The sequence below is a fragment of the Salmo salar genome, chromosome ssa09 (genome assembly GCF_905237065.1).
Source record: "Salmo salar chromosome ssa09, Ssal_v3.1, whole genome shotgun sequence".
Lineage (NCBI taxonomy): Eukaryota > Metazoa > Chordata > Actinopteri > Salmoniformes > Salmonidae > Salmo > Salmo salar.
In genome coordinates this window covers 141,780,237-141,806,380 of record NC_059450.1, presented here as the reverse complement: position 1 = coordinate 141,806,380, position 26,144 = coordinate 141,780,237, and the positions used below count along the sequence as shown (strand labels likewise).

Below are 26,144 nucleotides of genomic sequence, written 5' to 3'. Positions count from 1 at the left end.
AGAAGAGAGAAAACAGTCTAAGGTTGAAGATTCTGTAGAGCTGGGTAGGCAATGTGGATAGAAATCCATCGCATTAGAATTGTACTGAATTCTCATGAGAAAAACATCTTGATGCACAGTAGGCCTTTTCTAGGCTATACTTTCCAATGCTGCTCTAAATGGCAACTGCACCGATTTGACTGCTGTCTGAAATGATTCAACCTTAGGATATAGACACCTGTTAACTACAGACAGCCCAGCAAAAATACCTACAAGCATCATAAAATTCAACTTCACACACACCACCAACCAAAATTCCACTGACACACACGACAAAGACATACCTACTCCCCCAAAACACATACCTACTCCCCCAAAACACATACCTACTCCCCCAAAACACATACCTACTCTCTCCTACCCCCTGTCCCCCTCTCTCCTACCAGTTTGATGTGTTGTATGGTGGCCTCTCTGGGGACATCCATCTGAATGTAGATGCCGGTGGGTAGCAGGAAGTCCACAGTGACCAGGTCCTCTCCAGACAGCTGGGAGTGGGCTGCCCACAAGTCCATGAGGTTTGTCATGGCGGGAGGCATCGCAGGGACCAACACCCAGCTCCACCATAAGGACCTGGGATGAGGAAAGAGGACTGTTAGGGGGAGTAACCATGAACTGCTGAAGAACCACACGGTGCACAACTCAGACTTCTTCCAATTCCTATTGTCCTATTTAGATGCAGGCATCATCTGATGCCCATTACTAATGACTAAAGGTTGGATGATGTCTGGCTGAGGAGACTGTAATACTCCATCTTCACCCCCAGGGGGAGCCCTATATAACACTAACAGACTGGCCATGGTTGGGTGAGCGCCAGCCCTCAGAGGAATGCCCACTAAGCAAACACAGGAACAAAAGGTCACCAACCTTTCTCCTCACCCATGACAACATGCTCTGGTTCCCCCCCTCGCCTGGACCTGAGGCCGTTGCCAAGGCAATTATCAAGTAAACGGGGAGTCAAGGTAAATTTAGCTGCCATTTCTCAAATCCTCCTGTGAGTGTGCAATGATGGATGTTAGTGTGGGACGAGAGTTGCCAGGTTTTCAAAATTCCCTTCTAAAATGTAACGGATGTGATGTTTCTGGTTTTAGGGGGTGGTTCAAGTACCACCAACACACACACACACACACACACACACACACACACACACACACACACACACACACACACACACACACACACACACCAGTAAGTGCTTCAGCAGCTTTGGTAAAGAACCACATGCTTCCCAGTTTCCATTCTGGCTCAGTGTTTCACCACAATAGACCATCCACACTCGCAGTTGCCTTTCTGTAATGACCTATTCCTAAAGAGCTTGTGTTTAAGTGCTCCAGCAGACCACAGTTCAATCTACATTTTGGCTCAATAACACTTGGCCAGTAAATCAAGCAGCAGCCCCATTGTCTGTAATGGTGTTAAGTGCTTGGGTCCATTTGGGCTCTGCAGCGAGTACAGGATCATGCCCATTTGGAGCCACCATCTTGGCCACTTAATATGATCAGCTATGCAGATACAACTGTTCTTTGACTGCCATTAAACACTCTGAACTAGGCCATTCTTTCAGAGGACATTTACTGAGCCACCAAGACAGGGCTAAGTAAACACACACACACCGACCCATTGGTAAGTTATGGAACTAAGCACTGGAGCTGGGACGATAAACCAAAAATGATCAACAGCGACCATATCGATCACTTATCACAGGCATTTTGCTGATGTCGTTCATTATGATAAGTAGCCTATACTAGAGAAATATGTAGTTTGAAATTAAATAAGTTTGATAATATGGGGGGTTGTTAATGGGACAATTGATGGCGGTACAACCATCACACTAGTAGTAGTAGTAGTAGTAGTAGTAGTTTAAAGGCCCAGTGCAGTCAAAAACGTGATTTTACTGTGGTTTATATATACAGTACCAGTCAAAAACGTGATTTTACTGTGGTTTATATATACAGTACCAGTCAAAAACGTGATTTTACTGTGGTTTATATATACAGTACCAGTCAAAAATGTGATTTTACTGTGGTTTATATATACAGTACCAGTCAAAAACGTGATTTTACTGTGGTTTATATATACAGTACCAGTCAAAAACGTGATTTTACTGTGGTTTATATATACAGTACCAGTCAAAAACGTGATTTTACTGTGGTTTATATATACAGTACCAGTCAAAAACGTGATTTTACTGTGGTTTATATATACAGTACCAGTCAAAAACGTGATTTTACTGTGGTTTATATATACAGTACCAGTCAAAAACGTGATTTTACTGTGGTTTATATATACAGTACCAGTCAAAAACGTGATTTTACTGTGGTTTATATATACAGTACCAGTCAAAAACGTGATTTTACTGTGGTTTATATATACAGTACCAGTCAAAAACGTGATTTTACTGTGGTTTATATATACAGTACCAGTCAAAAACGTGATTTTACTGTGGTTTATATATACAGTACCAGTCAAAAACGTGATTTTACTGTGGTTTATATATACAGTACCAGTCAAAAACGTGATTTTACTGTGGTTTATATATACAGTACCAGTCAAAAACGTGATTTTACTGTGGTTTATATATACAGTACCAGTCAAAAACGTGATTTTACTGTGGTTTATATATACAGTACCAGTCAAAAACGTGATTTTACTGTGGTTTATATATACAGTACCAGTCAAAAACGTGATTTTACTGTGGTTTATATATACAGTACCAGGATGGTGGTACAACCATCACACTAGTAGTAGTAGTTTAAAGGTATTGTTCTACTTGTCGTTATCTCATCAATTCAGTGTCACATGGATTTTTGTCCATATCTCCCAACTCTACTAAGCACCTCGTCAAAATGTGCAGTTGAACACCTGTCTCAGACAAACAATGCAGGAAGCCAGAGGGTGACGTCATGGAGGAGCCCAGTTACACACATGAAAGGAAACGTGACACCACAGTGCGACTGTCTGACGCAGTCACAACTAACATGAGGAAACACACACTGGACATCAGTAGACTGGCAGCAATTGCAATGGGTGTGCTGTACAACGACATACTATGGCATGGATGTGTCTGCTCCTGCCACACACACACACACACACACACACTTCAGGTGAGCAGGGTTACCAGGTGCATGATGGAAGCCAGCCAGAGGTCTGATTCTGGGTCAGGTTTCACAGGGAGAGGGAGCTGGTGTGAGAACAGAGGACAGCCCTGGGGCGAGAGGGGAGGGGCTGGTGTGAGAACAGAAGACAGGCCTGGGGGTAGAGGGGAGAGGGGAGGGGCTGGTGTGAGAACAGAGGACAGGCCTGGGGGGGGACTAGAACCTCACATATCCACATGATCGCTGAGATCTTGGTTGAAAACAGCAGAGGTGTATTTGGAGGGCGAGATAGTTAGGATGATATCTATGAGGGTGCCCGTGTTTACGGATTTGGGGTTGTACCTGGTAGGTTCATTGATCATTTGTGTGAGATTGATGGCATCAAGCTCAGATTGTCGGATGGCCGGGGTGTTAAGCATGTCCCAGTTTAGGTCACCTAGCAGCACGAGCTCAGAAGATAGATGGGGGGGGGGGGGGGGGCAATTAATTCACATATGGTGTCCAGGGCACAGCTGGGGCAGAGGGTGGTCTATAGCAAGCGGCAACGGTGAGAGACTTGTTTCTGGAAAGGTGCATTTTTACAAGTAGAAGCTCAAATTGTTTTGGTACAGACCTGGATAGTAAGATAGAACTTTGCAGGCCCTCTCTGCAGTAGATTGCAACGCCGCCCCCTTGGCAGTTCAACCTTGTCCGGAAAATGTTAGTTAGGCATGGAAATGTCAGGGTTTTTGGTGGTTTTCCTAAGCCAGGATTCAGACATGACTAAGACATCCGGGTTGGCAGAATGTGCTAAAGCAGGCTTCTAATGTTAACATGCATGAAACCAAGGCTTTTACGGTTACAGAAGTCAACAAATGAGAGCACCTGGGGAGTAGGAGTGGAGCTAGGCACTGCAGGTCCTGGATTAACTTCTATATCACCAGAGAGGATCAGAGGAGTAGGATAAGGCTACGGCTAAAGGCTATAAGAACTGGCCGTCTAGCACGTTCGGAACAGAGTAAACGGAGCAGGTTTCTGGGCACGATAACATAGATTCAAGGCATAATGTACAGACAAAGGTATGGTAGGAAGAGAGTACATTGGAGGTAAACCTAGGCATTGCGTAATGATGAGAGAGATATAGTCTCGAGACGTTTAAACCAGGTGATGTCATCGCATATGTGGGAGGTGGAACAACATGGTTGGTTAAGGCATATTGAGCAGGGCTGGAGGCTCTACAGTGAAATAAAACAGTAATGGACAAGGCATATTGATATTAGGGAGAGGCATGCGTAGCCAAGTGAACATATGGGTCCATTGAGTGGTTGGGCTGGCTGGGGACACGGCGATTCAGACAGTTAGCAGGCCGGGGCTAGCAAGCTAGCAGTTAGCAGGCTGGGGCTAGCAAGCTAGCATAAGGGCCTTAGAGAGCCGTCGCGGTGGGGGAAAAGTCTGTTTTTGCCTCCTCGTGCGGTGACGTCGATAGACCAGTCGTGGAATTAGTAGGGTTCCAAGTAGCAGAGGGGTCCAAGTCCAATTGGCAAAATGGGTATAGCAGTCCAAGAAAATGGCTGATGGATCAGCTAACAGTCCAATATGTTCTAGATAGCTAGCAGGCCGTGGTTAGCAGAATGTCCCCTGTAGGCACCTCGCCCTGAGGGGCCTGTTGGGATCCTCAGGCAGATTATGTCGGTATTCCAGTTGTGAAGGATCGGCGGGGTTCCGTGCCCCGTACCGGCAGTAGAAGGAGTGGGCTTCAGGAGTAGCCCAGGAGCCCTAGCTGGGAGATGGGTGTAGCATGGGCTGGCTCCAGGCTAGTTAGTGCTTGCTCCGGGAGGGAAACGTTAGCCAGGAGTAGTCAACCCGGGTTGCGGTTAGCTAGCTGCCATGATCCAAATGAAAAGTTTCAGAGTTTGCGGTAGGAATCCGGGGATATGGAGAGAAAAATAGGTCCAGTATGCTAGGGTTTGAAACGCGTTGAGGTAAATAGAAATACTTTAGAAAAAAAACCAGATCCACACCACATTGGGTGAGGCAGGTTGCAGGAGAGGATTTTGAAGTTGAGGTTTAGGAAAAATATTAAAAAGAATGCGAAGATATATACATGGGACGAGACAAGACGTCTGACTGCTACGCCATCTTGGAAAGATTTTTTTTTTTTAAGTTTTAAAGCTACATTTCTTGAAATTCCACTAGCAGCCCTAAGCGTCCACTTATACCTGGAGCCAGCCCAGTGTGCATTTCTGTAAGAAATTAAACACTGGGGACTGAATCCAATACGTGTGATACATGTGTCACGAACATAGCTAAATGAACATATAGTTGAAATCGGAAGTTTACATACACCTTAGCCAAATACATTTAAACTCAGTTTTCACAATTCCTGACATTTAATCCAAGTAAAAAGTCCCTGTCAGGTCAGTTAGGATCACCACTTTATTTTAAGAATGTGAAATGTCAGAATAATAGTAGAGAAAATTATTTATTTCAGCTTTTATTTCTTTCATCACATTCCCAGAGGGTCAGAAGTAAAACCATACACTCAATTAGTATTTTGTAGCATTGCCTTTAAATAGTTTAACTTGGGTCAAACGTTTGAGGTAGCCTTCCACAATAAGTTGGGTGAATTTTGGCCCATTCCTCCTGACAGAGCTGGAGAAACTGAGTCAGGTTTGTAGGCCTCCTTGCCTTTTCAGTTCTGCCCACACATTTTCTATGGGATTGAGGTCAGGGCTTTGTGCTGGCCCCTCCAATACCTTGACTTTGTTGTCCTTAAGCCATTTTGCCACAACTTTGGAAGTATGCTTGGGGTCATTGTCCATTTGGAAGACCCATTTGTGACCAAGCTTTAACTTCCTGACTGATGTCTTGAGATGTTGCTTCAATATATCCACAATTTTCTTCATGATGTCATCTATTTTGTGAAGTGCACCAGTCCCTCCTGCAGCAAAGCACCCCCAGAACTTGATGCTGTCTCCCCCGTGCTTCACGGTTGGGATGGTGTTCTTCGGCTAGCAAGGCTTGCAAGCCTCCCCCTTTTTCCTCCAAACACAATGGTCATTATGGGCAAACAGTTCTATTTTTGTTTCATCAGACCAGAGGACATTTCTCCAAAAAGTACAATCTTTGTCCCCATGTGCAGTTGCAAACAGACTGGCTTTTTAATGGCGGTTTTGGAGAAGCTTCTTCCTTGCTGAGTGGCCTTTCAGGTTATGTCGATATAGGACTCGTTTTACTGTGGATATAGATATTTTTGTACCCGTTTTCTCCAGCATCTTCACATGGTCCTTTGCTGTTGTTCTGGGATTGATTTGCACTTATCGCACCAAAGTACGTTCATCTCTAGGAGACAGAATGAGTCTCCTTACTGAGCGGTATGACAGCTGCATGGTCCCATGGTGTTTATACTTGCGTACTATTGTTTGTATATATGAACGTGGTACCTTCAGGCGTTTGGAAATTGCTCCCAAGGATGAACCAGACTTGTGGTCTACAATTGTTTTCTGAGGTCTTGGCTGATTTATTTAGATTTTCCCATGATGTCAAGCAAAGAGGCACTGAGTTTGAAGGTAGGCCTTGAAATACATCCACAGGTACACCTCCAATTGACTCAAATTATGTCAATTAGCCTATCAGATGCTTCTACAGCCATGACAACATTTTCTGGAATTTTCCAAGCTGTTTAACCTCTCTTGGGTAAGGGGCAGTATTTTCACGGCTGGATGAGAAACGTACCCAAATTAAACTGCCTACTACTCGGGCCCAGAAACTAGAATATGCAAATTATTAGTAGATTTGGATAGAAAGCACTCTGAAGTTTCTAAAACTGTTTGAATGATGTCTGTGCGTTTAACAGAACTCATATGGCAGGCAAAAACCTGAGAAAAATCCAACCAGGAAGTTGAAAATCTGAGGCTGTATTTTTTATTTATTTATTCCCTTTCCAAACTACAGTGACTTAGGGGTCATTTTGCACTTCCTAAGGCTTCCACTAGATGCCAACAGTCTTTAGAAAGTTGTTTGAGGCTCCTATGGTAAATTTTGAGGGAATAACAGCCGGTTCAAGCAGTGGACTGTCTGAGGTCATGTAGTTACTTCATGCGCGTTCACGCATGGCTAGCATTTTTCTTCTGTAATGAATACGCTATTGTCCAGTTGGAATATTATCGATTATTTATGGTAAAAACACCCTAAGGATTGATTGTAAACAGAAGAAAAGAAAGAGAAAATCAGGACAGAAGAAAAAGGATATCAAAGTGAAACAGTTCTCTAAAGACACAAGAGACAATAATACAAGAAACAACACTTCTGTAGCTTGTCAACCATGTGTCTGTCTATCCCTGTTCTCTCCCATCTGCACAGGCCATACAAACGCTTCACACCGCGTGGCCGCTGCCACTCTAACCTGGTGGTCCCAGCGCGCACGACCCACGTGGAGTTCCAGGTCTCCGGCAGCCTCTGGAACTGCCGGTCTGCGGCCAACAAGGCTGAGTTCATCTCAGCCTATGCTACCCTCCAGTCCCTAGACTTCCTGGCGCTGACGGAAACATGGATTACCACAGATAACACTGCTACTCCTACTGCTCTCTCCTCGTCTGCCCACGTGTTCTCGCATACCCCTAGAGCATCGAGCCAGCGGGGTGGTGGCACTGGAATCCTCATCTCTCCCAAGTGGACATTCTCTCTTTCTCCCCTGACCCATCTGTCTATCGCCTCCTTTGAATTCCATGCTGTCACAGTTACCAGCCCTTTCAAGCTTAACATCCTTTTCATTTATCGCCCTCCAGGTTCCCTTGGAGAGTTCATCAATGAGCTTGACGCCTTGATAAATTCCTTTCCTGAGGATGGCTCACCTCTCACAGTTCTGGGTGACTTTAACCTCCCCACGTCTACCTTTGACTCATTCCTCTCTGCCTCCTTCTTTCCACTCCTCTCCTCTTTTGACCTCACCCTCTCACCTTCCCCCCCTACTCACAAGGCAGGCAATACGCTTGACCTCATCTTTACTAGATGCTGTTCTTCCACTAATCTCATTGCAACTCCCCTCCAAATCTCCGACCACTACCTTGTATCCTTTTCCCTCTCGCTCTCATCCAACACTTCTCACTCTGCCCCTACTCGGATGGTATTGCGCCGTCCCAACCTTCGCTCTCTCTCTCTCCCGCTACTCTCTCCTCTTCCATCCTATCATCTCTTCCCTCTACTCAAACCTTCTCCAACCTATCTCCTGATTCTGCCTCCTCAACCCTCCTCTCCTCCCTTTCTGCATCCTTTGATTTTCTCTGTCCCCTATCCTCCAGGCCGGCTCGGTCCTCCCCTCCAGCTCCGTGGCTCGACGACTCACTGCGAGCTCACAGAACAGGGCTCCGGGCAGCCGAGCGGAAATGGAGGAAAACTCGCCTCCCTGCGGACCTGGCATCCTTTCACTCCCTCCTCTCTACATTCTCCTCTTCTGTCTCTGCTGCTAAAGCCACTTTCTACCACTCTAAATTCCAAGCATCTGCCTCTAACCCTAGGAAGCTCTTTGCTACCTTCTCTTCCCTCCTGAATCCTCCTCCCCCTCCTCCCTCTCTGTGGATGACTTTGTCAACCATTTTGAAAAGAAGGTTGACGATATCCGATCCTCGTTTGCTAAGTCAAACGACACCGCTGGTCCTGCTCACACTGCCCTACCCTGTGCTTTGACCTCTTTCTCCCCTCTCTCTCCAGATGAAATCTCGCGTCTTGTGACGGCCGGCCGCCCAACAACCTGCCCACTTGACCCTATCCCCTCCTCTCTTCTCCAGACCATTTCCGGAGACCTTCTCCCCTACCTCACCTCATCCTTGACCGCTGGCTACGTCCCTTCCGTCTTCAAGAGAGCGAGAGTTGCACCCCTTCTGACAAAACCTACACTCGATCCCTCCGATGTCAACAACTACAGACCAGTATCCCTTCTTTCTTTTCTCTCCAAAACTCTTGAACGTGCTGTCCTTGGCCAGCTCTCCTGCTCTCTCTCTCAGAATGACCTTGATCCTAATCAGTCAGGTTTCAAGACTGGGCATTCAACTGAGACTGCTCTTCTCTGTGTCACGGAGGCTCTCCGCACTGCTAAAGCTAACTCTCTCTCCTCTGCTCTCATCCTTCTAGACCTATCTGCTGCCTTTGATACTGTGAACCATCAGATCCTCCTCTCCACCCTCTCCGAGTTGGGCATCTCCGGCGCGGCCCACGCTTGGATTGCGTCCTACCTGACAGGTCGCTCCTACCAGGTGGCGTGGCGAGAATCTGTCTCCGCACCACGCGCTCTCACCACTGGTGTCCCCCAGGGCTCTGTTCTAGGCCCTCTCCTATTCTCGCTATACACCAAGTCACTTGGCTCTGTCATATCCTCACATGGTCTCTCCTATCATTGCTATGCAGACGACACACAATTAATCTTCTCCTTTCCCCCTTCTGATAACCAGGCGGCGAATCGCATCTCTGCATGTCTGTCAGACATATCAGTGTGGATGACGGATCACCACCTCAAGCTGAACCTCGGCAAGACGAAGCTGTTCTTCCTCCCGGGGAAGGACTGCCCGTTCCATGATCTCGCCATCACGGTTGACAACTCCCTTGTGTCCTCCTCCCAGAGTGCTAAGAACCTTGGCATGATCCTGGACAACACCCTGTCGTTCTCCACTAACATCAAGGCGGTGACCCGATCCTGTAGGTTCATGCTCTACAACATTCGCAGAGTACGACCCTGCCTCACACAGGAAGCGGCGCAGGTCCTAATCCAGGCACTTGTCATCTCCCGTCTGGATTACTGCAACTCGCTGTTGGCTGGGCTCCCTGCCTGTGCCATTAAACCCCTACAACTAATCCAGATTGCCGCAGCCCGTCTGGTGTTCAACCTTCCCAAGTTCTCTCACGTCACCCCGCTCCTCCGCTCTCTCCATTGGCTTCCAGTTGAAGCTCGCATCCGCTATAAGACCATGGTGCTTGCCTACGGAGCTGTGAGGGGAACGGCACCTCCATACCTTCAGGCTCTGATCAGGCCCTACACCCAAACAAGGGCACTGCGTTCATCCACCTCTGGCCTGCTGGCCCCCCTACCTCTGAGGAAGCACAGTTCCCGCTCAGCCCAGTCAAAACTGTTCGCTGCTCTGGCACCCCAATGGTGGAACAAGCACCCTCACGACGCCAGGACAGCGGAGTCAATCACCACCTTCCGGAGACACCTGAAACCCCACCTCTTTAAGGAATACCTGGGATAGGATAAAGTAATCCTTCTAACCCCCCCCTTAAAAGATTTAGATGCATTATTGTAAAGTGGTTGTTCCACTGGATATCATAAGGTGAATGCACCAATTTGTAAGTCGCTCTGGATAAGAGCGTCTGCTAAATGACTTAAATGTAAATGTAATTGTAAACATCGTTTGACATGTTTCTACAAACGGTAATGGAACTTTTGAGCTTTTCGTCTATTGATTTGCGGTCCCGCATCGTGCCTTTGGAATAGTGTTCTGGACGCGCCAACAAAGCGGAGGTATTTGGACATAAATGATGGACTTTCTCGAACAAATGAACATTTCTTGTGGAAGTGGGAGTCCTGTGAATGCATTCCGCCGAGGATCAGCAAAGGTAAGGAAAGATTTATAACACTAATTTAGAGTTTTGTTGATGCCAGAACTTGGCGGGTATCTGTATAGCTTGCATTGATGGCTGAACTCTGTACTCAGAATATTGAACAACGTGCTTTCTCCGTAAAGTTATTTTGAAATCTGACAGTGGTTGCATTAAGAAGTAGTATATCTATAATTCTTTAAATAATTGTTATATATTTTGTCAACATTTATGATGAGTATTTATGTAAATTAACCTGTTAGGGCTAGGGGGCAGCATTGACACGGCTGGATAAAAAACATACCCGATTTAATCTGGTTACCACTCCTACTCAGTAACTAGAATATGCATATACTTATTACATATGGATAGAAAACACCCTAAATTTTCTAAAACTGTTTGAATGGTGTCTGTGAGTATAACAGAACTCAAATGGCAGGTCAAAACCTGAGAGATTCCTTTACAGGAAGTGGCCTGTCTGACCATTTGTTGAACTTGTTTTCCATCTCTATCATTTACTAAGGATCTCTGCTCTAACGTGACACTTCCCACGTCTTCCATAGGCTCTCAGAGCCCGGGAAAAAACAGAATGTCGTCATTCCAGCCCCAGGCTGAAACACATTATCGCCTTTCTCAAGTGGCCCATCAAGAGACACTAGCTTATGCGCGTGACCCCGACCGCCCCCGCCTTTGGGATTTTTTTCCTCTGTTTGCCGAAAAGGAGATTCCCTGTCGGAATATTATCGCTTTCTACGAGAAAAATGACGTAAAAATTGATTTTAAACAGCGGTTGACATGCTTCGACGTTCGGTAATGGAATACTTTGAATTTTATTGTCAGGAATTGCGCCAAGCCGCGACACTTCTTTACTATTTCGGATAGTGTCTGGAACGCATACGAACAAAACGCCGCTATTCGGATATAACGATGGATTATTTTGGACCAAACCAACATTTGTTATTGAAGTAGCTGTCCTGGGTGTGTATTCTGACGAAGACAACAAAAGGTAATGACATTTTTATAATAGTAAATATGATTATGGTGAGTGCTAAACTTGCCGGGTGTCTAAATAGCGAGCCCGTGATGCCTGGGCTATGTACTTAGAATATTGCAAAATGTGCTTTCACCAAAAGCTATTTTAAAATCGGACATATCGAGTGCATAGAGGAGGTCTGTATCTATAATTCTTAAAATAATTGTTATGCTTTTTGTGAACGTTTATCGTGAGTAATTTAGTAAAATGTTAGCGAATTCCCCGGAAGTTTGCGGGGGGTATGCTAGTTCTGAACGTCACATGCTAATGTAAAAAGCTGGTTTTTGATATAAATATGAACTTGATTGAACAAAACATGCATGTATTGTATAACATAATGTCCTAGGGTTGTCATCTGATGAAGATCATCAAAGGTGAGTGCTGCATTTAGCTGTCTTCTGGGTTTTGGTGACATTATATGCTGGCTTGAAAAATGGGTGTCTGATTATTTCTGGCTTGGTACTCTGCTGACATAATCTAATGTTTTGCTTTCGTTGTAAAGCCTTTTTGAAATCGGACAGTGTGGTTAGATTAACGAGAGTCTTATCTTTAAATGGCTGTAAAATAGTCATATGTTTGAGAAATTGAAGTAATAGGATTTTTAAGGTTTTGAAAATCGCGCCACAGGCTGGCAGTGGCTGTTACGTAGGTGGGACGAATTCGTCCCGCCGGTCCCATAGAGGTTAAGGCCCCGTGACACTTAAAACTATTACAGTAAGTTAAGAAAGAAGATCTACACCCCTCCCCCCCTCCACTAGAAATACAATACTGGTGTAAATGAGGAAACATTCTCAGTCACACACTCTATACTAGTGCAGCCTGGGTCAGCGTTTCTGCTAGTTGAGGGGGTGTTCAGGAGGGGAAGGGGCTTAGGGACTGTACTGACCACATCCAGTCACACTGATCCACATCATGTTGCTAAGTCATACCCCTTCCCGCTCTGAACATGTTAACGCCCCTTGTGAGTGGGGAGGTAAATGGCGTGTGTGTGTCTGTGTGGGGGGAAATAGAGTGTGTGTGTTGTCAGAAGGGCGCTGAGTGGGGGGGAATAGTGTGGTCAGTAGAGTTGTGGAAGTGTTGTGGTACACAGTGGTAGCACTTGTAGGTGACCAGAACACATTCTGATGTAGCACTGGTATATGTGTAAACCTGTGGTTCTGACTCAGTGAGGCCTGACCTAACAGGTGTGCTAGGAGTGTGTGTGTGTGTGTGTGTGTGAGGTGTGTGTATGAGGGTTGTGAAAGGTGTGTGTATGTGAAAGTCCCACCCTCACTGCTGCTCAAACATGACAGAAAATGTAGAAATCACTAGACGGTCCTACTTGTGGATTTAGTGTGGCTGTGGACTTCAGACAGGATATAACAACAACAGGAAATGATAGAAAAAAACTGAAGAGGATAAATATCCTTTACTGTAGTTCACATGTAGGCCTACTGTAGCTAAATTAGTGGTCAACAATCAAATGGACACAGTAGCACTACTATAGTGGATGGTATTGAGGATGTGTAATGTAAATGTAAATGTCTACTGTATATGGTGGAGATAACATTATTGTGTGTGCAAGGCTTTGATTGTATTTACTCAAAACACACACATTGTGGTTTTACCTCTGTGGGAAACATCAGTGTCATCTCTTGTATTTGTTCATTTGGGGGGGAAATGGCCCAGTGTATGTATATATTCCCCCTCTCCCTCTCCAAGAGTTATGGCCAGGCGGACATCACAAATCATTGTGCCATAAAACTCAAGTATTGTGACATCATAAATCATCCACAGTGATGTCATAAAGTGTTCTTGCGACATCACAAAGTATCAAAGTATAAATGTAATAACACATCCATTGTGACATCATAAAGGCCTGTTCTAAACTCTCCTCCCCCCCACTTATGGCTGCAGGGTGACTGTGTGTATAATAGTACTACTGAGATTGGGGATGGAGATGCAGGTTCTGATTGGAAGGGGTAGGGAGTAGAGGGAAACCGTTCCAAAAACACTGCTAAGCGTGTGTGTGTAATGACAGTTGTGTGATGCAGCATCACTACAGCAGGGAGATTGGTGGTGGATTGTTCCAGTGTGTCATATCCCCTCTGAGACAAGTCTGGCACCCCCCCCCCCCCCTCCCTCCTTCGTGGTATGTGAACACATACACCTACTCATAAACAAGGACCATTCACCGACGGCTAGGAGATAGATACAGTAGTGAACGCTCCACAGCCAGACACACACTACACACGCTCCACAGCCAGACACACGCTCTACACACGCTCCACAGCCAGACACACGCTACACACACGCTCCACAGCCAGACACACGCTCCACAGCCAGACACACGCTACACACACGCTCCACAGCCAGACACACGCTCCATAGCCAGACGCACACTACACACGCTCCACAGCCAGACGCACCAGCTCCACAGCCAGACGCACCAGCTCCACAGCCAGACGCACCAGCTCCACAGCCAGACGCACCAGCTCCACAGCCAGACGCACCAGCTCCATAGCCAGAAATGGTTCTTATATCATGTAGTCTTTGGAATCCACTCACTGTGCAGCGTGGCTGCACTTGACATGAACCTGAAGCCTCTGGGAGAACATTTGGGTGGAGGAAGAGAACTCACTCCTGCCAAACATAACGAATGGAGAGAGCGAGAGAGAGAAAGAGTAACAACGAGATGGGGAGGGAATGAGGAGAGAGGAAACAGCAAGAAAGAAGTTTGAGCGATGGCAAGACATGATGTTAATGTGTATTTCTCTGTGTGTGGCTACAGTGTTAGATGTGTTCAACTGGAGGCCCCACCCCTCCAACACCTGTGTCATAATTCTGACCTCGTGACCCCAATTTTAACATGACTTTTAACATGGCTACTGGCAAACATACTTCGAAGTATAACAGAGAATATTAAACCCTGGTAGGATGACACAGGGGCTGCTGGAAGTCCCCTCAGATTATCAACACATGCAATAGAAATAGGCCAATGGTGTTAAAACAAAGCTAAACCTACATTACAATCATAGGAGCTTTAATTAAAAAAGCTAATGTTATGCTAATTAACAAATTCAGTGTGTAAATATAATGAAATATTCATAGTTGCACATAACACAGCCTGCCACCTTATAAAGATCTCGGTTGGAGGATAAGTGCCCAATTGTCCTTTAATCCAGTGTACTTTGTGTTTTTGGTTATGCATACATGTGTATAGATGATGTAATGCATTATAGATGCCTGTAACATGTTTGACTACATTTTTTTTGTATCTCAAAACCCAATTTGAGTGATCCACAATGTGGTTTAAGTTTCTTTAACTTCACACATTGTCACTGAGCTGAGAGAAAATGTGCAGTTTTAAAGATAATTTAATGTAATTCTACAGACTTTGACATGGCTTCTGCCGTGTTCTTATTCTGAGTGACTCAAACATAAAAAAGAAATAAATGGGAGCCCCATGCCATGACATTTTGGAAATGTTAGATTCCCCCGACTGTAAATGTAGATTTCGGTGATTGCTAGTTCTCAAATCTCTTTTTCAATAATATTTTTGGGAGTGGCGGTAACGATTTAGCAGCAGTGGCCCACCACTGCTAAATGGATATAGGGAAAAGACTGCACACACACACTCACAGCAAAGGTCACAATAACAAGCAGCTCTTCTAACAAGGAGCTCTCCATTACAGAAAGTTTTAGAATGTTCACACCTCCCTCAGGGAATGAGAGAGGGAGAGGGTGGGAGGGAGCGAGTGGAGGACAGAGCGATAGCGAGGAAGATAGAAAAAGTGGAGGAAAGGGCAAAAGAGGAGTGTAAAGTAACAGAAGAAGCATACTTTTATTAAGCAATATTATTTCAGGATTAAAGTTGCAACAGACAGGGAATCAGAGATAGAGAGAAGAGGAGAGAAAGTTGTTTATGGATGGATGGAGGGAGAGAACAAGAGGGTTAAATGGGGATAGATGGTGCTGGCAATAGAGGGAGAAGGGAAGAGCGAGATGAGAGTTACAATGTTTGCCTGTGGCGGGCGAGCTGGCCTGGGTCTTTACAATAGTCCTCTGTCCCCGGTCAGCTCAATCATCTCTGTGTGTGTGTGTGTGTGTGTGTGTGTGTGTGTGTGTGTGTGTGTCTTTCAGAGTGTCAGTGAAGGCAGTCCCGTGCCCCACCCCACACTAACACTGGCCTTGTGTCAACCCTGCCCCCACCCCTCTCACCTCATCAGACCGTTGCATTCCCCCTGCAGGAAAAACAGTAAGGCCACAAAAACCAAACAGGCCATTACAACCCAGCAAAACACATGGGCCACAGAGATCAGTTACGATGGCGCATGAGGGGAGGGCTGCTGTCTTATTGGCTCTTAACCAACCATGCCATTTAAAAAAAAAAAAAAAGGCGTTGTTCGTAACTTGTTTTTTTACATAATGTTGTTGCTACCGTCTCTTATGACCGAAAAAGATCTTCTGGACATCAGAACTGCGATTACTCACCTCAAACTGGACGAAGAGTTCTTCTTCAATGAGTCGTATGGGAGGGATATACTACTACTAGACACCAGTCCAGGCCCAGATCTCCGTGATTCGCTGGAAAAGGAAACTGAGATTTAGTGGAAAAAGATCAGTGTGCCTTGTGAGGATCAGGCGACGAGTGGATAATCTGGCCTTGCCTTCCGTCCTGCTAGCTAATGTTCAATCGCTGGACAATAAACAGGACGAGCTGAAAGCACGTATATCCTACCAACAAGACATTAAAAACTGTAGTATCTTATGTTTCACTGAGTCGTGGCTGAACAACGACATTAAGAACATACAGCTGGCGGGTTATACACTATTGGCAGGACTGAACAGCAGCCTCTGGTAAGACACAGGGCAGGGGCCTATGCATGCATGTGAACAACAGCTGGTGCACGATATCTAAGGAATTCTCGAGGTTTTGCTCGCCTGAGGTAGAGTATCTCATGATAGTGTGGTCTACAGTTTACCTACCTAGAGAGTTTCATCTGTATTTTTCGTAGCTGTCTACATACCACCACAGACCGATGGTGGCACTAAAACCGCGATCAATGAGCTGCATACCGCCATAAGCAAACAGGAAAACACTTGGAGGCGGCGCTCCTGGTGGCCGGGGACTTTAATGCAGGGAAACTTAAATAACTTTTACCTAATTTATATCAGCATGTTAAATGTGCAACCAGAGGGGGGAAAAAAAACAACTCTGGACCACCTTTACTCCACATAGATGCTTACAAAGCTCTCCCTCTCTCTCCATTTGGCAAATCTGACCATAATTCTATCCTCGTGATTCCTGCTTACAAGCAAAAATGAAAGCAGGAAGCACCAGTGCCTCGGTCTATAAAAAAAAGTGGTCAGATGAAGCAGCTGCTAAACTACAAGACTGCTTTGCTAGCACAGACTGGAATATGTTCCGGGATTCTTCCGATGGCATTGAGGAGTACACCACATCAGTTAATGGCTTTATCAATAGGTGCGACGAGGACGTCGTCCCCACAGTGACTGTACGTACAAAAGGGAAGCACAGCCGAGAGTTGCCCAGTGGCACAAGCCTACCAGACTAGCTTAATAACTTCTATGCTTGCTTTGAGGCAAGTAACACTGAAACATGCATGAGAGAATCAGCTGTTCTGGACAACTGTGTGATCACGCTCTCCACAGCTGATGTGAGTAAGACCGTTCAAATAGTTCAACATTCACAAGGACGCAGGGCCAGACGGATTACCAGGATGTGTACTCCGAGCATGTGCTGACCAACTGGCAAGTGTCTTCACTTACATTTTCAACCTCTCGGTCCGAGTCTGTAATGCCAACATGTTTCATGCAGACCACCATAGTCCTTGTGCCCAAGAAGGCTAAGGTAACCTGCCTAAATGACTACTGACCCGTAGCACTCATGTCTGTAGCCATGAAATGCTTTGAAAGGCTGGTCATGGCTCACATCAACACCATTACCCCAGAAACCCTAGACCCACTCCAATATGCATACCGTACCAACAGATCCACAGATGATGCAATCTCTATTGCACTCCACACTGCCCTTTCCCACCTGGACAAAAGGAACACCTATGTGAGAATGCTGTTCATTGACTAGAGCTCAGCATTCAACACCATAGTGCCCTCAAAGCTCACCACTTAGCTAAGGACCCTGGGACTAAACACCTCCCTCTGCAACTGGATCCTGGATTTCCTGATGGGCCACCCCCAGGTGGTAAGGGTAGGTAACACATCTGCCACACTGATCCTCAATACGGGGGCCCCTCAGGGGTGCGTGCTTAGCCCCCTCCTGTATTCCCTGATCACTCATGACTGCACGGCCAGGCACAACTCCAACACCATTTTGTTTGCTGATGACAACAGTGGTAGGCCTGATCACCGACATCGATGAGACCTGATTGTGTGGTGCAAGGACAACAATCTCTCCCTCAACATAATCAAGACAAAGGAGAGGATTGTGGACTACAGGAAAAGGAGGACCGAGCACGCACCTCATTCTCATCGACAGGGTTGTAGTGGAGCAGGTTGAGAGCTTCAAGTTCCTTGGCGTCCACATCACCAACAAACTAACATGGTCCAATCACACCAAGACAGTCGTGAAGAGGGCACGACAAAACCTATTCCCCCTCAGGAGACTGAAAAGATTTGGCATGGGTGCTCGAAAAGGTTCTACAGCTGCACCATCGAGAGCATCCTGACGGGTTGCATCACTCCCTGGTATGGCAACTGCTCGGCCTCCAACAGCAAGGCACTACAAAGGGTAGTGCGTACGACCCAGTACATCACCGGGGCTAAGCATCCTGCCATCCAGGACCTCTATACCAGACGGTGTCAGAGGAAGGCCCTAAACATTGTCTAAGACTCCAGCCACCCTAGTCATAGACTGTTCTCTCTGCTACCGCACGGCACCAGAGCGCCAAGTCTAGGTCCAAGAGACTCCTAAATAGCTTCTACCTCCAAGCCATAAGACTCCTGAACGGCTAATCAAATGGCTACCCAGACTATTTGCATTGCCCCCCCCTCTCAATAGCAAGGCTATGCTCACTGAGACTGTACATAGTCTGTCCCTCTCTTTCCCACGTTTTAGGCCACACCCTGACTGTCAAATGAGCATCAAGCAGACACCCACTGACAGTAAGTGGCTGCTATGGCCCTTCCGGTTTCGTTGTGATCGCGGTTGCGTCTTCACAGCAGCTCAGCGTTGGGTTGAAACAGGTTCAGCTCTGTCCTCCGACACAATCAGCTCATTTAACAAAAACGAACATTGAGGAAGTACCCCTCTATGAGCAAATGTGGAAACTATGACGACAAAAGAGGAAATATGATGAGCGAGAGAGCCATGACGAGGCTCAAGACAAGGGCTGCATGGTGATAGTTCCTCAATAGTCTCTCCTTAAATCATATTCACTCATCTAGAAAATAAAGGTAAGTGAAAGAAATGTGACAGATGCCTCAAGGTGATTAAGTACCTATGTCCAAACGTTTATCTATTTGTCTGTCCCATTTTACCAGGAGAAATAAAGGAGAAACAGAGACTGATACCTATTTCTATCTAAGAATAGTAGGCTAAGGCAGGAACAGGGAAGTTGAGCTATCCTCTTTCAAAGCAAGACTGATGAAGAGGTATTCTAATGTCACTGACAAAGCACAATGCTAGGAGTGTCTTCAAACCAGTCGCTGGCTCCAGACTAGCTATAAAGAAGTCTCAAACCGTCTCTGCACCCGATAATGCTCAGACAGAGAACACCAGGAACAAAACGTATAAAAATAACACCAAGCTGTCTTGAATGTAACAATGCAGACGCACACTCTTTTTCCCTCTTCTTGTGTGTGTGTGTGTGTGTGTGTCTCTCAAACAAAGGCATGAACAGGCTCCAGGTGACTATTGCCAGGGACACTGCTCTAGTAAGCAATACTTTAGTGTCCTTCCGATAGTCTGTCTGTCTCGCTGTGTCTCAGTCTGTCTGTCCGTCCGTCCCTGCAGGTTGTAACTTACCAACTCAGTCAGTCTGAGCTCTTTTACATTAAAACCAATCTGCACTGTTGCTGTACATACATTGAATGAGTACAATAACATACATCAACAATATGTTTCCATATTATCACTATACTGTATACAGTGCATTCTGAAAGTACTCAGACCGTTTATCTTTTTCCATATTTTGTTACATTACAGCCTTATTCTAAAATGGATGAAATAGCTTTTTCCCCCTCTATCTACTAGAGGTCGACCGATTAATGAACATGCACCTGTGGAACGGTCATTAAGACACTAACAGCTTACAGACGGTAGGCAATTAAGGTCACAGTTATGAAAACCTAGGAGACTAAAGAGGCCTTTATACTGACTCTGAAAAACACCAAAAGAAAGATGCCCAGGGTCCCTGCTCATCTGCGTGGACGTGCCTTAGGCATGCTGCAAGGAAGCATGAGGACTGCAGATGAGGCCAGGGCAATAAATTGCAATGTCCGTAATGTGAGACGCCTAAGACGCGCTACAGGGAGACAGGACGGAGAGCTGATCATCCTCACAGTGGCAGACCACATGTAAAAACACCAGCACAGGATCGGTACATCTGAACATTACACCTGCGGGACAGGTACAGGATGGCAACAACTGCCCAAGTTACACCAGGAACGCACAATCCCTCCATCAGTGCTCAGACTGTCTGCAATAGGCTGAGAGAGGCTGGACTGAGGGCTTGTAGGCCTGTTGTAAGGCAGGTCTACATCGAAGAGCCCGGATCTCAATCCCATTGAGCACGTCTGGGACTTGTTGGATCGGAGGGTGAGGGCTAGGGCCATTCCCCCCCCAGAAATGTCCGGGAACTTGCAGGTGCCTTGGTGGAAGAGTGGGTAACATCTCGCAGCAAGAACTGGCAAATCTGGTGCAGTACTTAATGCAGCTGGTGGCCACACCAGATACTGACTTACTTTGATTTTGAACCCCCCCCCTCCTTTGTTCAGGGACACATGATTCAATTTCTGTTAGTCACATGTCTGTGGAACTTGTTCAGTTTGTCTCAGTTGTTGAATCTTATGTTCATACAAATATTTACACATGTTAATTAAGCTTGCTGAAAATAAATGCAGGTGACAGTGAGAGGAAGTTTCTTTTTTGCTGAGTTTAGTAATAGATCTACCATAGTCCTTTATAAATACCTGCTCGTCTCCCATGCAGTACAGACGGTAGGCAATTATGAGTAGTGGCCACACTGTACGTGTTAATAATACCACCAAAACATTAATAGGCACCAGAGAAGGGTTTCCTAGGATTGTATGTGGAAGGGATCATGGTAGCACTTCATATATCAACTAAAAGGCATTCCAGTGAATAGAATCCAACTATAAATCAAAACACAAAAACTATTCTTGAGAGAAAACCAAGTTTGAACTCCAATTCAATTCCGGGAATGGCCAGTGCCATGTTAGAGCTTAGACAATCAAAAAAGGTTTGTGCCACTGTCTTAACCATTTCGTGTGCTCTGGGGGTGATGGCCGAGGTAGAAAGACAGGAAGAGCAACAGGATCAAAGAGACAGGCTGAACCAGAGATAATAGAATCAGGCTCTTTTTCCACATTATTCTGAGTGGCAACAGATGAACAGAGCTCAGCTGAAGAGAGAGGGAGCAGGTTGAGAGAGGGAGTGAGAAAGAAGGGAGAAGAGGAGCAACAGAATGATAAAAGGGAGAGAAAAGCAGGTTGAAGACATTCGTTCCTCATTCACTCAGCCTACGGAGTCCACTGGTTCCACTCAGCCTACGGCTTGACCTCTTTCTCCCCTCTCTCTCTAGATGAAAACCTGCGACTAGTCAGGCTGTTCGACCTGCCTGCTCGACCCCATCCCCTCCTCCCTTCTTCAGACCATCTCTGGAGACCTCCCATTCCGCACGTCCCTCATCCCTGACCACTGGCTGCGTTCTCGGACTTCAAAAAGGCAACACTCGACCCCTCTGACATCAAACTACAGACCACTATCCCCTTTTTCCCCTTTCCAAAACACTTGTGTGCTGTCTCTGACTGACTCTTGCTATTTCTCTCAGAACAATCTTCTTGACCCTAACCAGTCAGGCGTCCTCTGTGTCACGGTGGCTCTCCCCACTGCCAAAGCTGACTCTCTCTCCTCTGTTCTCATCCTCCTAGATCTATCCACTGCATTCGACACAGTGAACCATCAGATCCTCCTCTTCACCCTCTCAGGGCTGGGCCTCCCAGGATCTTTTTATTGACATTTTTTATTTCACCTTTATTTAAATAGGCCATGGTGGCAAAGTAATTACAATATAGCAATTAAAACACAAATGGTAGGATGTGCAGAAGATGAATGTGCAAGTTGAGATACTGGGGTGTAAAGGAGCAAGATAAATAAATACAGTATGGGGATGAGGTAGATTGGATGGGCTATTTACAGATGAGCTATGTACAGGTGCAGTGATTTGTGAGCCGCTCTGACAGCTGGTGCTTAAAGCTAGTGAGGGAGGTAAGAGTCTCCAGCTTCAGAGATTTTTGCAGTTCGTTCCAGTCATTGGCAGCAGAGAACTGGAAGGAGAGACGGCCAAAGGAAGAATTGGCTTTGGGGGTGACCAGTGAGAAATACCTGCTGGATCGCGTGCTATGGGTGGGTGCTGCTATGGTGACCAGTGAGCTGAGATAAGGCAGGGCTTTACCTAGCAGAGACTTGTAGTTGACCTGGAGCCAGTAGATTTGGCGACGAGTATGAAGTGAGGGCCAGCCAACGAGAGCGTACAGGTTGCAGTGGTGGGTAGTATATGGGGCTTTGGTGACAAAACGGATGGCACTGTGATAGACTGTATCCAGTTTGCTGAGTAGAGTATTGGAAGCTATTTTGTAAATGACATCGCCGATGTCGAGGATATGTTTGGCAGCATGAGTGAAGGATGCTTTGTTGCGAAATAGGAAGCCAATTATAGATTTAATTTTGGATTGGAGATGTTTAATGTGAGTTTGGAAGGAGAGTTTACAGTCTAACCAGACACCTAGGTATTTGTAATTGTCCACATATTCTAAGTCAGAACCGTGCAGAGTAGTGATGCTGGACGGGCGGGTAGGTGTGGGCAGGGATCGGTTGAAGAGCATGCATTTAGTTTTACTTGCATTTAAGAGCAGTTGGAGGCCACGGAAGGAGAGTTGTATGGCATTGAAGCTCATCTAGAGGTTAGTTAACACAGTGTCCAAGGAAGGGCCAGAGGTATACAGAATGGTGTCGTCTGCGTAGAGGTGGATCAAAGAATCACCAGCAGCGAGAGCGACATCATTAATGTATACAGAGAAGAGAGTCGGCCCGAGAACTGAACCCTGTGGCACCCCCATAGAGACTGCCAGAAGTCTGGACAACAGGCCCTCCGATTTGACATTCTGAACTCTATCGGAGAAGTAGTTGGTGAACCAAGCGAGGCAATCATTTGAGAAACCAAGGCTGTTGAGTCTGCCAATAAGAATGTTGTGGTTGACAGAGTCAAAAGCCTTAGCCAGGTCGATGAATACGGCTGCACAGTAAAATGTCTCTTATCGATGCCAATTACGATATCGTTTAGGACCTTGAGCGTGGCTGAGGTGCACCCATGACCAGCTCTGAAACCAGATTGCATAGCGGAGAAGAGATTCGAAATGGTTGATAATGTGTTTGTTAACTTGGCTTTCAAAGACCTTAGAAAGGCAGGGTAGAATAGATATAGGTCTGTAGCAGTTTGGGTCTAGAGTGTCTCCCCATTTGAAGAGGGGGACGACCGCGGCAGCTTTCCAATCTATGGGAATCTCAGATGATACGAAAGAGAGGTTGAACAGGCTAGTAATAGGGATTGCAATCATTTCGGCAGATAATTTTAGAAAGAGAGGGTCCAGATTGTCTAGCCCAGCTGATTTGTAGGGGTCCAGATTTTGCAACTCTTTCAGAACATCAGCTATCTGGAGTTGGGTGAAGGAGAAGTGGCGGAGGTTTGGGCGAGTTGCTGTGGGGAGCGCAGAGCTTTGACCGGGTAGGGGTAGCCAGGTGGAAAGCATGGCCAGACATAGAAAAATGATTATTGAAATTCTCAATTATTGTGGATTTATCGGTAGTAACAGTGTTTCCTAGTCTCAGTGCAGTGGGCAGCTCGGAGGTGGTGCTCTTATTCTCCATGGACTTTACAGTGTCTCAGAACTTTGAGTTTGTACTACAGGATGCAAATTTCTATTTGAAAAAGCTAGACTTAGCTTTCCTAACTGCCTGTGTATATTGATTCCTAACTTCCCTATAAAGGTGCATATCACGGGGGCTATTCAATGCTAATGCAGAACGCCACAGGATGTTTTTGTGTTGGTTAAGGGCAGACAGGTCTGGAGTGAACCAAGAGCTATATCTATTCCCCTAGTTCTACATTTTTTGAATGGAGCATGCTTATTTAACCTCTTAGTGCTAGGGGGCAGTATTTACACCGCCGGATAAAAAAACGTACCCGATTTAATCTGGTTACTACTCCTACCCAGTAACTAGAATATGCATATACTTATTAGATATGGATAGAAAACACCCTAAAGTTTCTAAAACAGTTTGAATGGTGTCTGTGAGTATAACAGAACTCATATGGCAGGCAAAAACCTGAGAGATTCCTTTACAGGAACTGGCCTATCTGACCATTTATTGGCTTTCTTTGACATCTCTTTCCAAAACAAAGGATCTCTGCGGTAACGTGACACTTCCCACGGCTCCCATAGGCTCTCAGAGCCCGGGAAAAAGCTGAATGTCGTCATTCCAGCCCCAGGCTGAAACACATTATCGCCTTTGTCAAGTGGCCGATCAGGGGACAGTGGGCTTAGGCGCGTGCACTGGTTGCCCCCGTCTTTCTTTTTCTTCCTCTGTTTACCAAAACGCAGATTCCCGGTCGGAATATTATCGCTTTTTTACGAGATAAATTGCATAAAAATAGATTTTAAACAGCGGTTGACATGCTTCGAAGTACGGTAATGGAATATTTAGAATTTTTTTGTCACGAAATGCACCATGCTCGTAACCCTGATTTACCATTTCGGAGTGTCTAGAACGCACTAATAAAACGCCGCTGTTTGGATATAACGATGGATTATTTGGGACCAAACCAACATTTGTTATTGAAGTAGAAGTCCTGGGAGTGCATTCTGACGAAGAACAGCAAAGGTAATAACATTTTTGTTATAGTAAATCTGATTTTGGTGAAGGCTAAACTTGCTGGGTGTCTAAATAGCTAGCCCGTGATGGCTGGGCTATGTACTTAGAATATTGCAAAATGTGCTTTCACCAAAAAGCTATTTTAAAATCGGACATATCGAGTGCATAGAGGAGTTCTGTATCTATAATTCTTAAAATAATTGTTCTGCTTTTTGTGAACGTTTATCGTTAGTAAATTCCCCGGAAGTTTGCGGGGGGTATGCTAGTTCTGAACGTCACATGCTAATGTAAAAAGCTGTTTTTTGATATAAATATGAACTTGATTGAACAAAACATGCATGTATTGTATAACATAATGTCCTAGGGTTGTCATCTGATGAAGATCAAAAGGTTAGTGCTGCATTTAGCTGTGGTTTTGTTTTTTGTGACATTATATGCTAGCTTGAAAAATGGGTGTCTGATTATTTCTGGCTGGGTACTCTGCTGACATAATCTAATGTTTTGCTTTCGCTGTAAAGCCTTTTTGAAATCGGACAGTGTGGTTAGATAAAGGAGAGTCTTGTCTTTAAAATGGTGTAAAATAGTCATATGTTCGAAAAATGGAAGTTTGGGGATTTTTGAGGAGTTTGTAATTCGCGCCACGCCTATCATTGGATATTGGAGCAGGTGTTCCGCTAGCGGAACGTCTAGATGTAAGAGGTTAACACGTAAAAGCCTTGGTTTCATGCTGGTTACCTGGGGAATAGGAGTGGAGCTAGGCACTGCAGGGCCTGGATTAACCTCTACATCACCAGAGGAACAGAGGAGTAGGGTAAGGGTACGGCTAAAGGCTATAAGGACTGGCCGTCTAGCACGTTCGGAACAGAAAATAAACAGAGCAGGTTTCTGGGCACAATATATAGATTCAAGGCACAATGTACAGACAAAGGTATGGTAGGAAGAGAGTACATTGGAGGTAAACCTAGGCATTGAGTAATGATGAGAGAGATATAGTCTCTATAGACGTTTAAACCAGGTGATGTCATCGCATATGTGGGAGGTGGAACAAAATGGTTGGTTAAGGCATATTGAGCAGGGCTAGAGGCTCTACAGTGAAATAAGACAGTAATCACTTACCAGGACAGTAATGGACAAGGCATATTGATATTAGGGAGAGGCATGCGTAGCCAAGTGATCGTATGGGTCCAGTGAGTGGTTGGGCTGGCTGGGGACAAGGCAATTCAGACAGTTAGCGGGCCGGGGCTAGCAAGCTAGCATAAGGGACATCGCGATGGGG

At 45.6% G+C, this 26,144-nt stretch overlaps 1 protein-coding gene across 7 annotated transcripts in view; it reads right to left on the bottom strand.

The window, feature by feature from the left end:
- LOC106613172 (phosphatidylinositol 4,5-bisphosphate 3-kinase catalytic subunit beta isoform) overlaps window positions 1-26,144 on the bottom strand; it is a 74,179-nt gene that overhangs the window by 30,631 nt on the left and 17,404 nt on the right. For 4 of the 7 annotated variants that reach the window (XM_045724730.1, XM_045724731.1, XM_045724735.1 and 1 more), the window contains 2 exons: window positions 16,207-16,299; window positions 423-609 (listed from right to left, as the gene is read on the bottom strand). In XM_045724730.1, the coding sequence (XP_045580686.1) occupies window positions 423-575 (153 nt within the window). In that variant the 5' untranslated portion in view covers window positions 576-609; window positions 16,207-16,299. The remainder of the gene's footprint in view (window positions 1-422; window positions 610-16,206; window positions 16,300-26,144) is intronic. The other 3 variants (XM_045724734.1, XM_045724736.1, XM_045724733.1) reach the window with 1 other exon arrangement.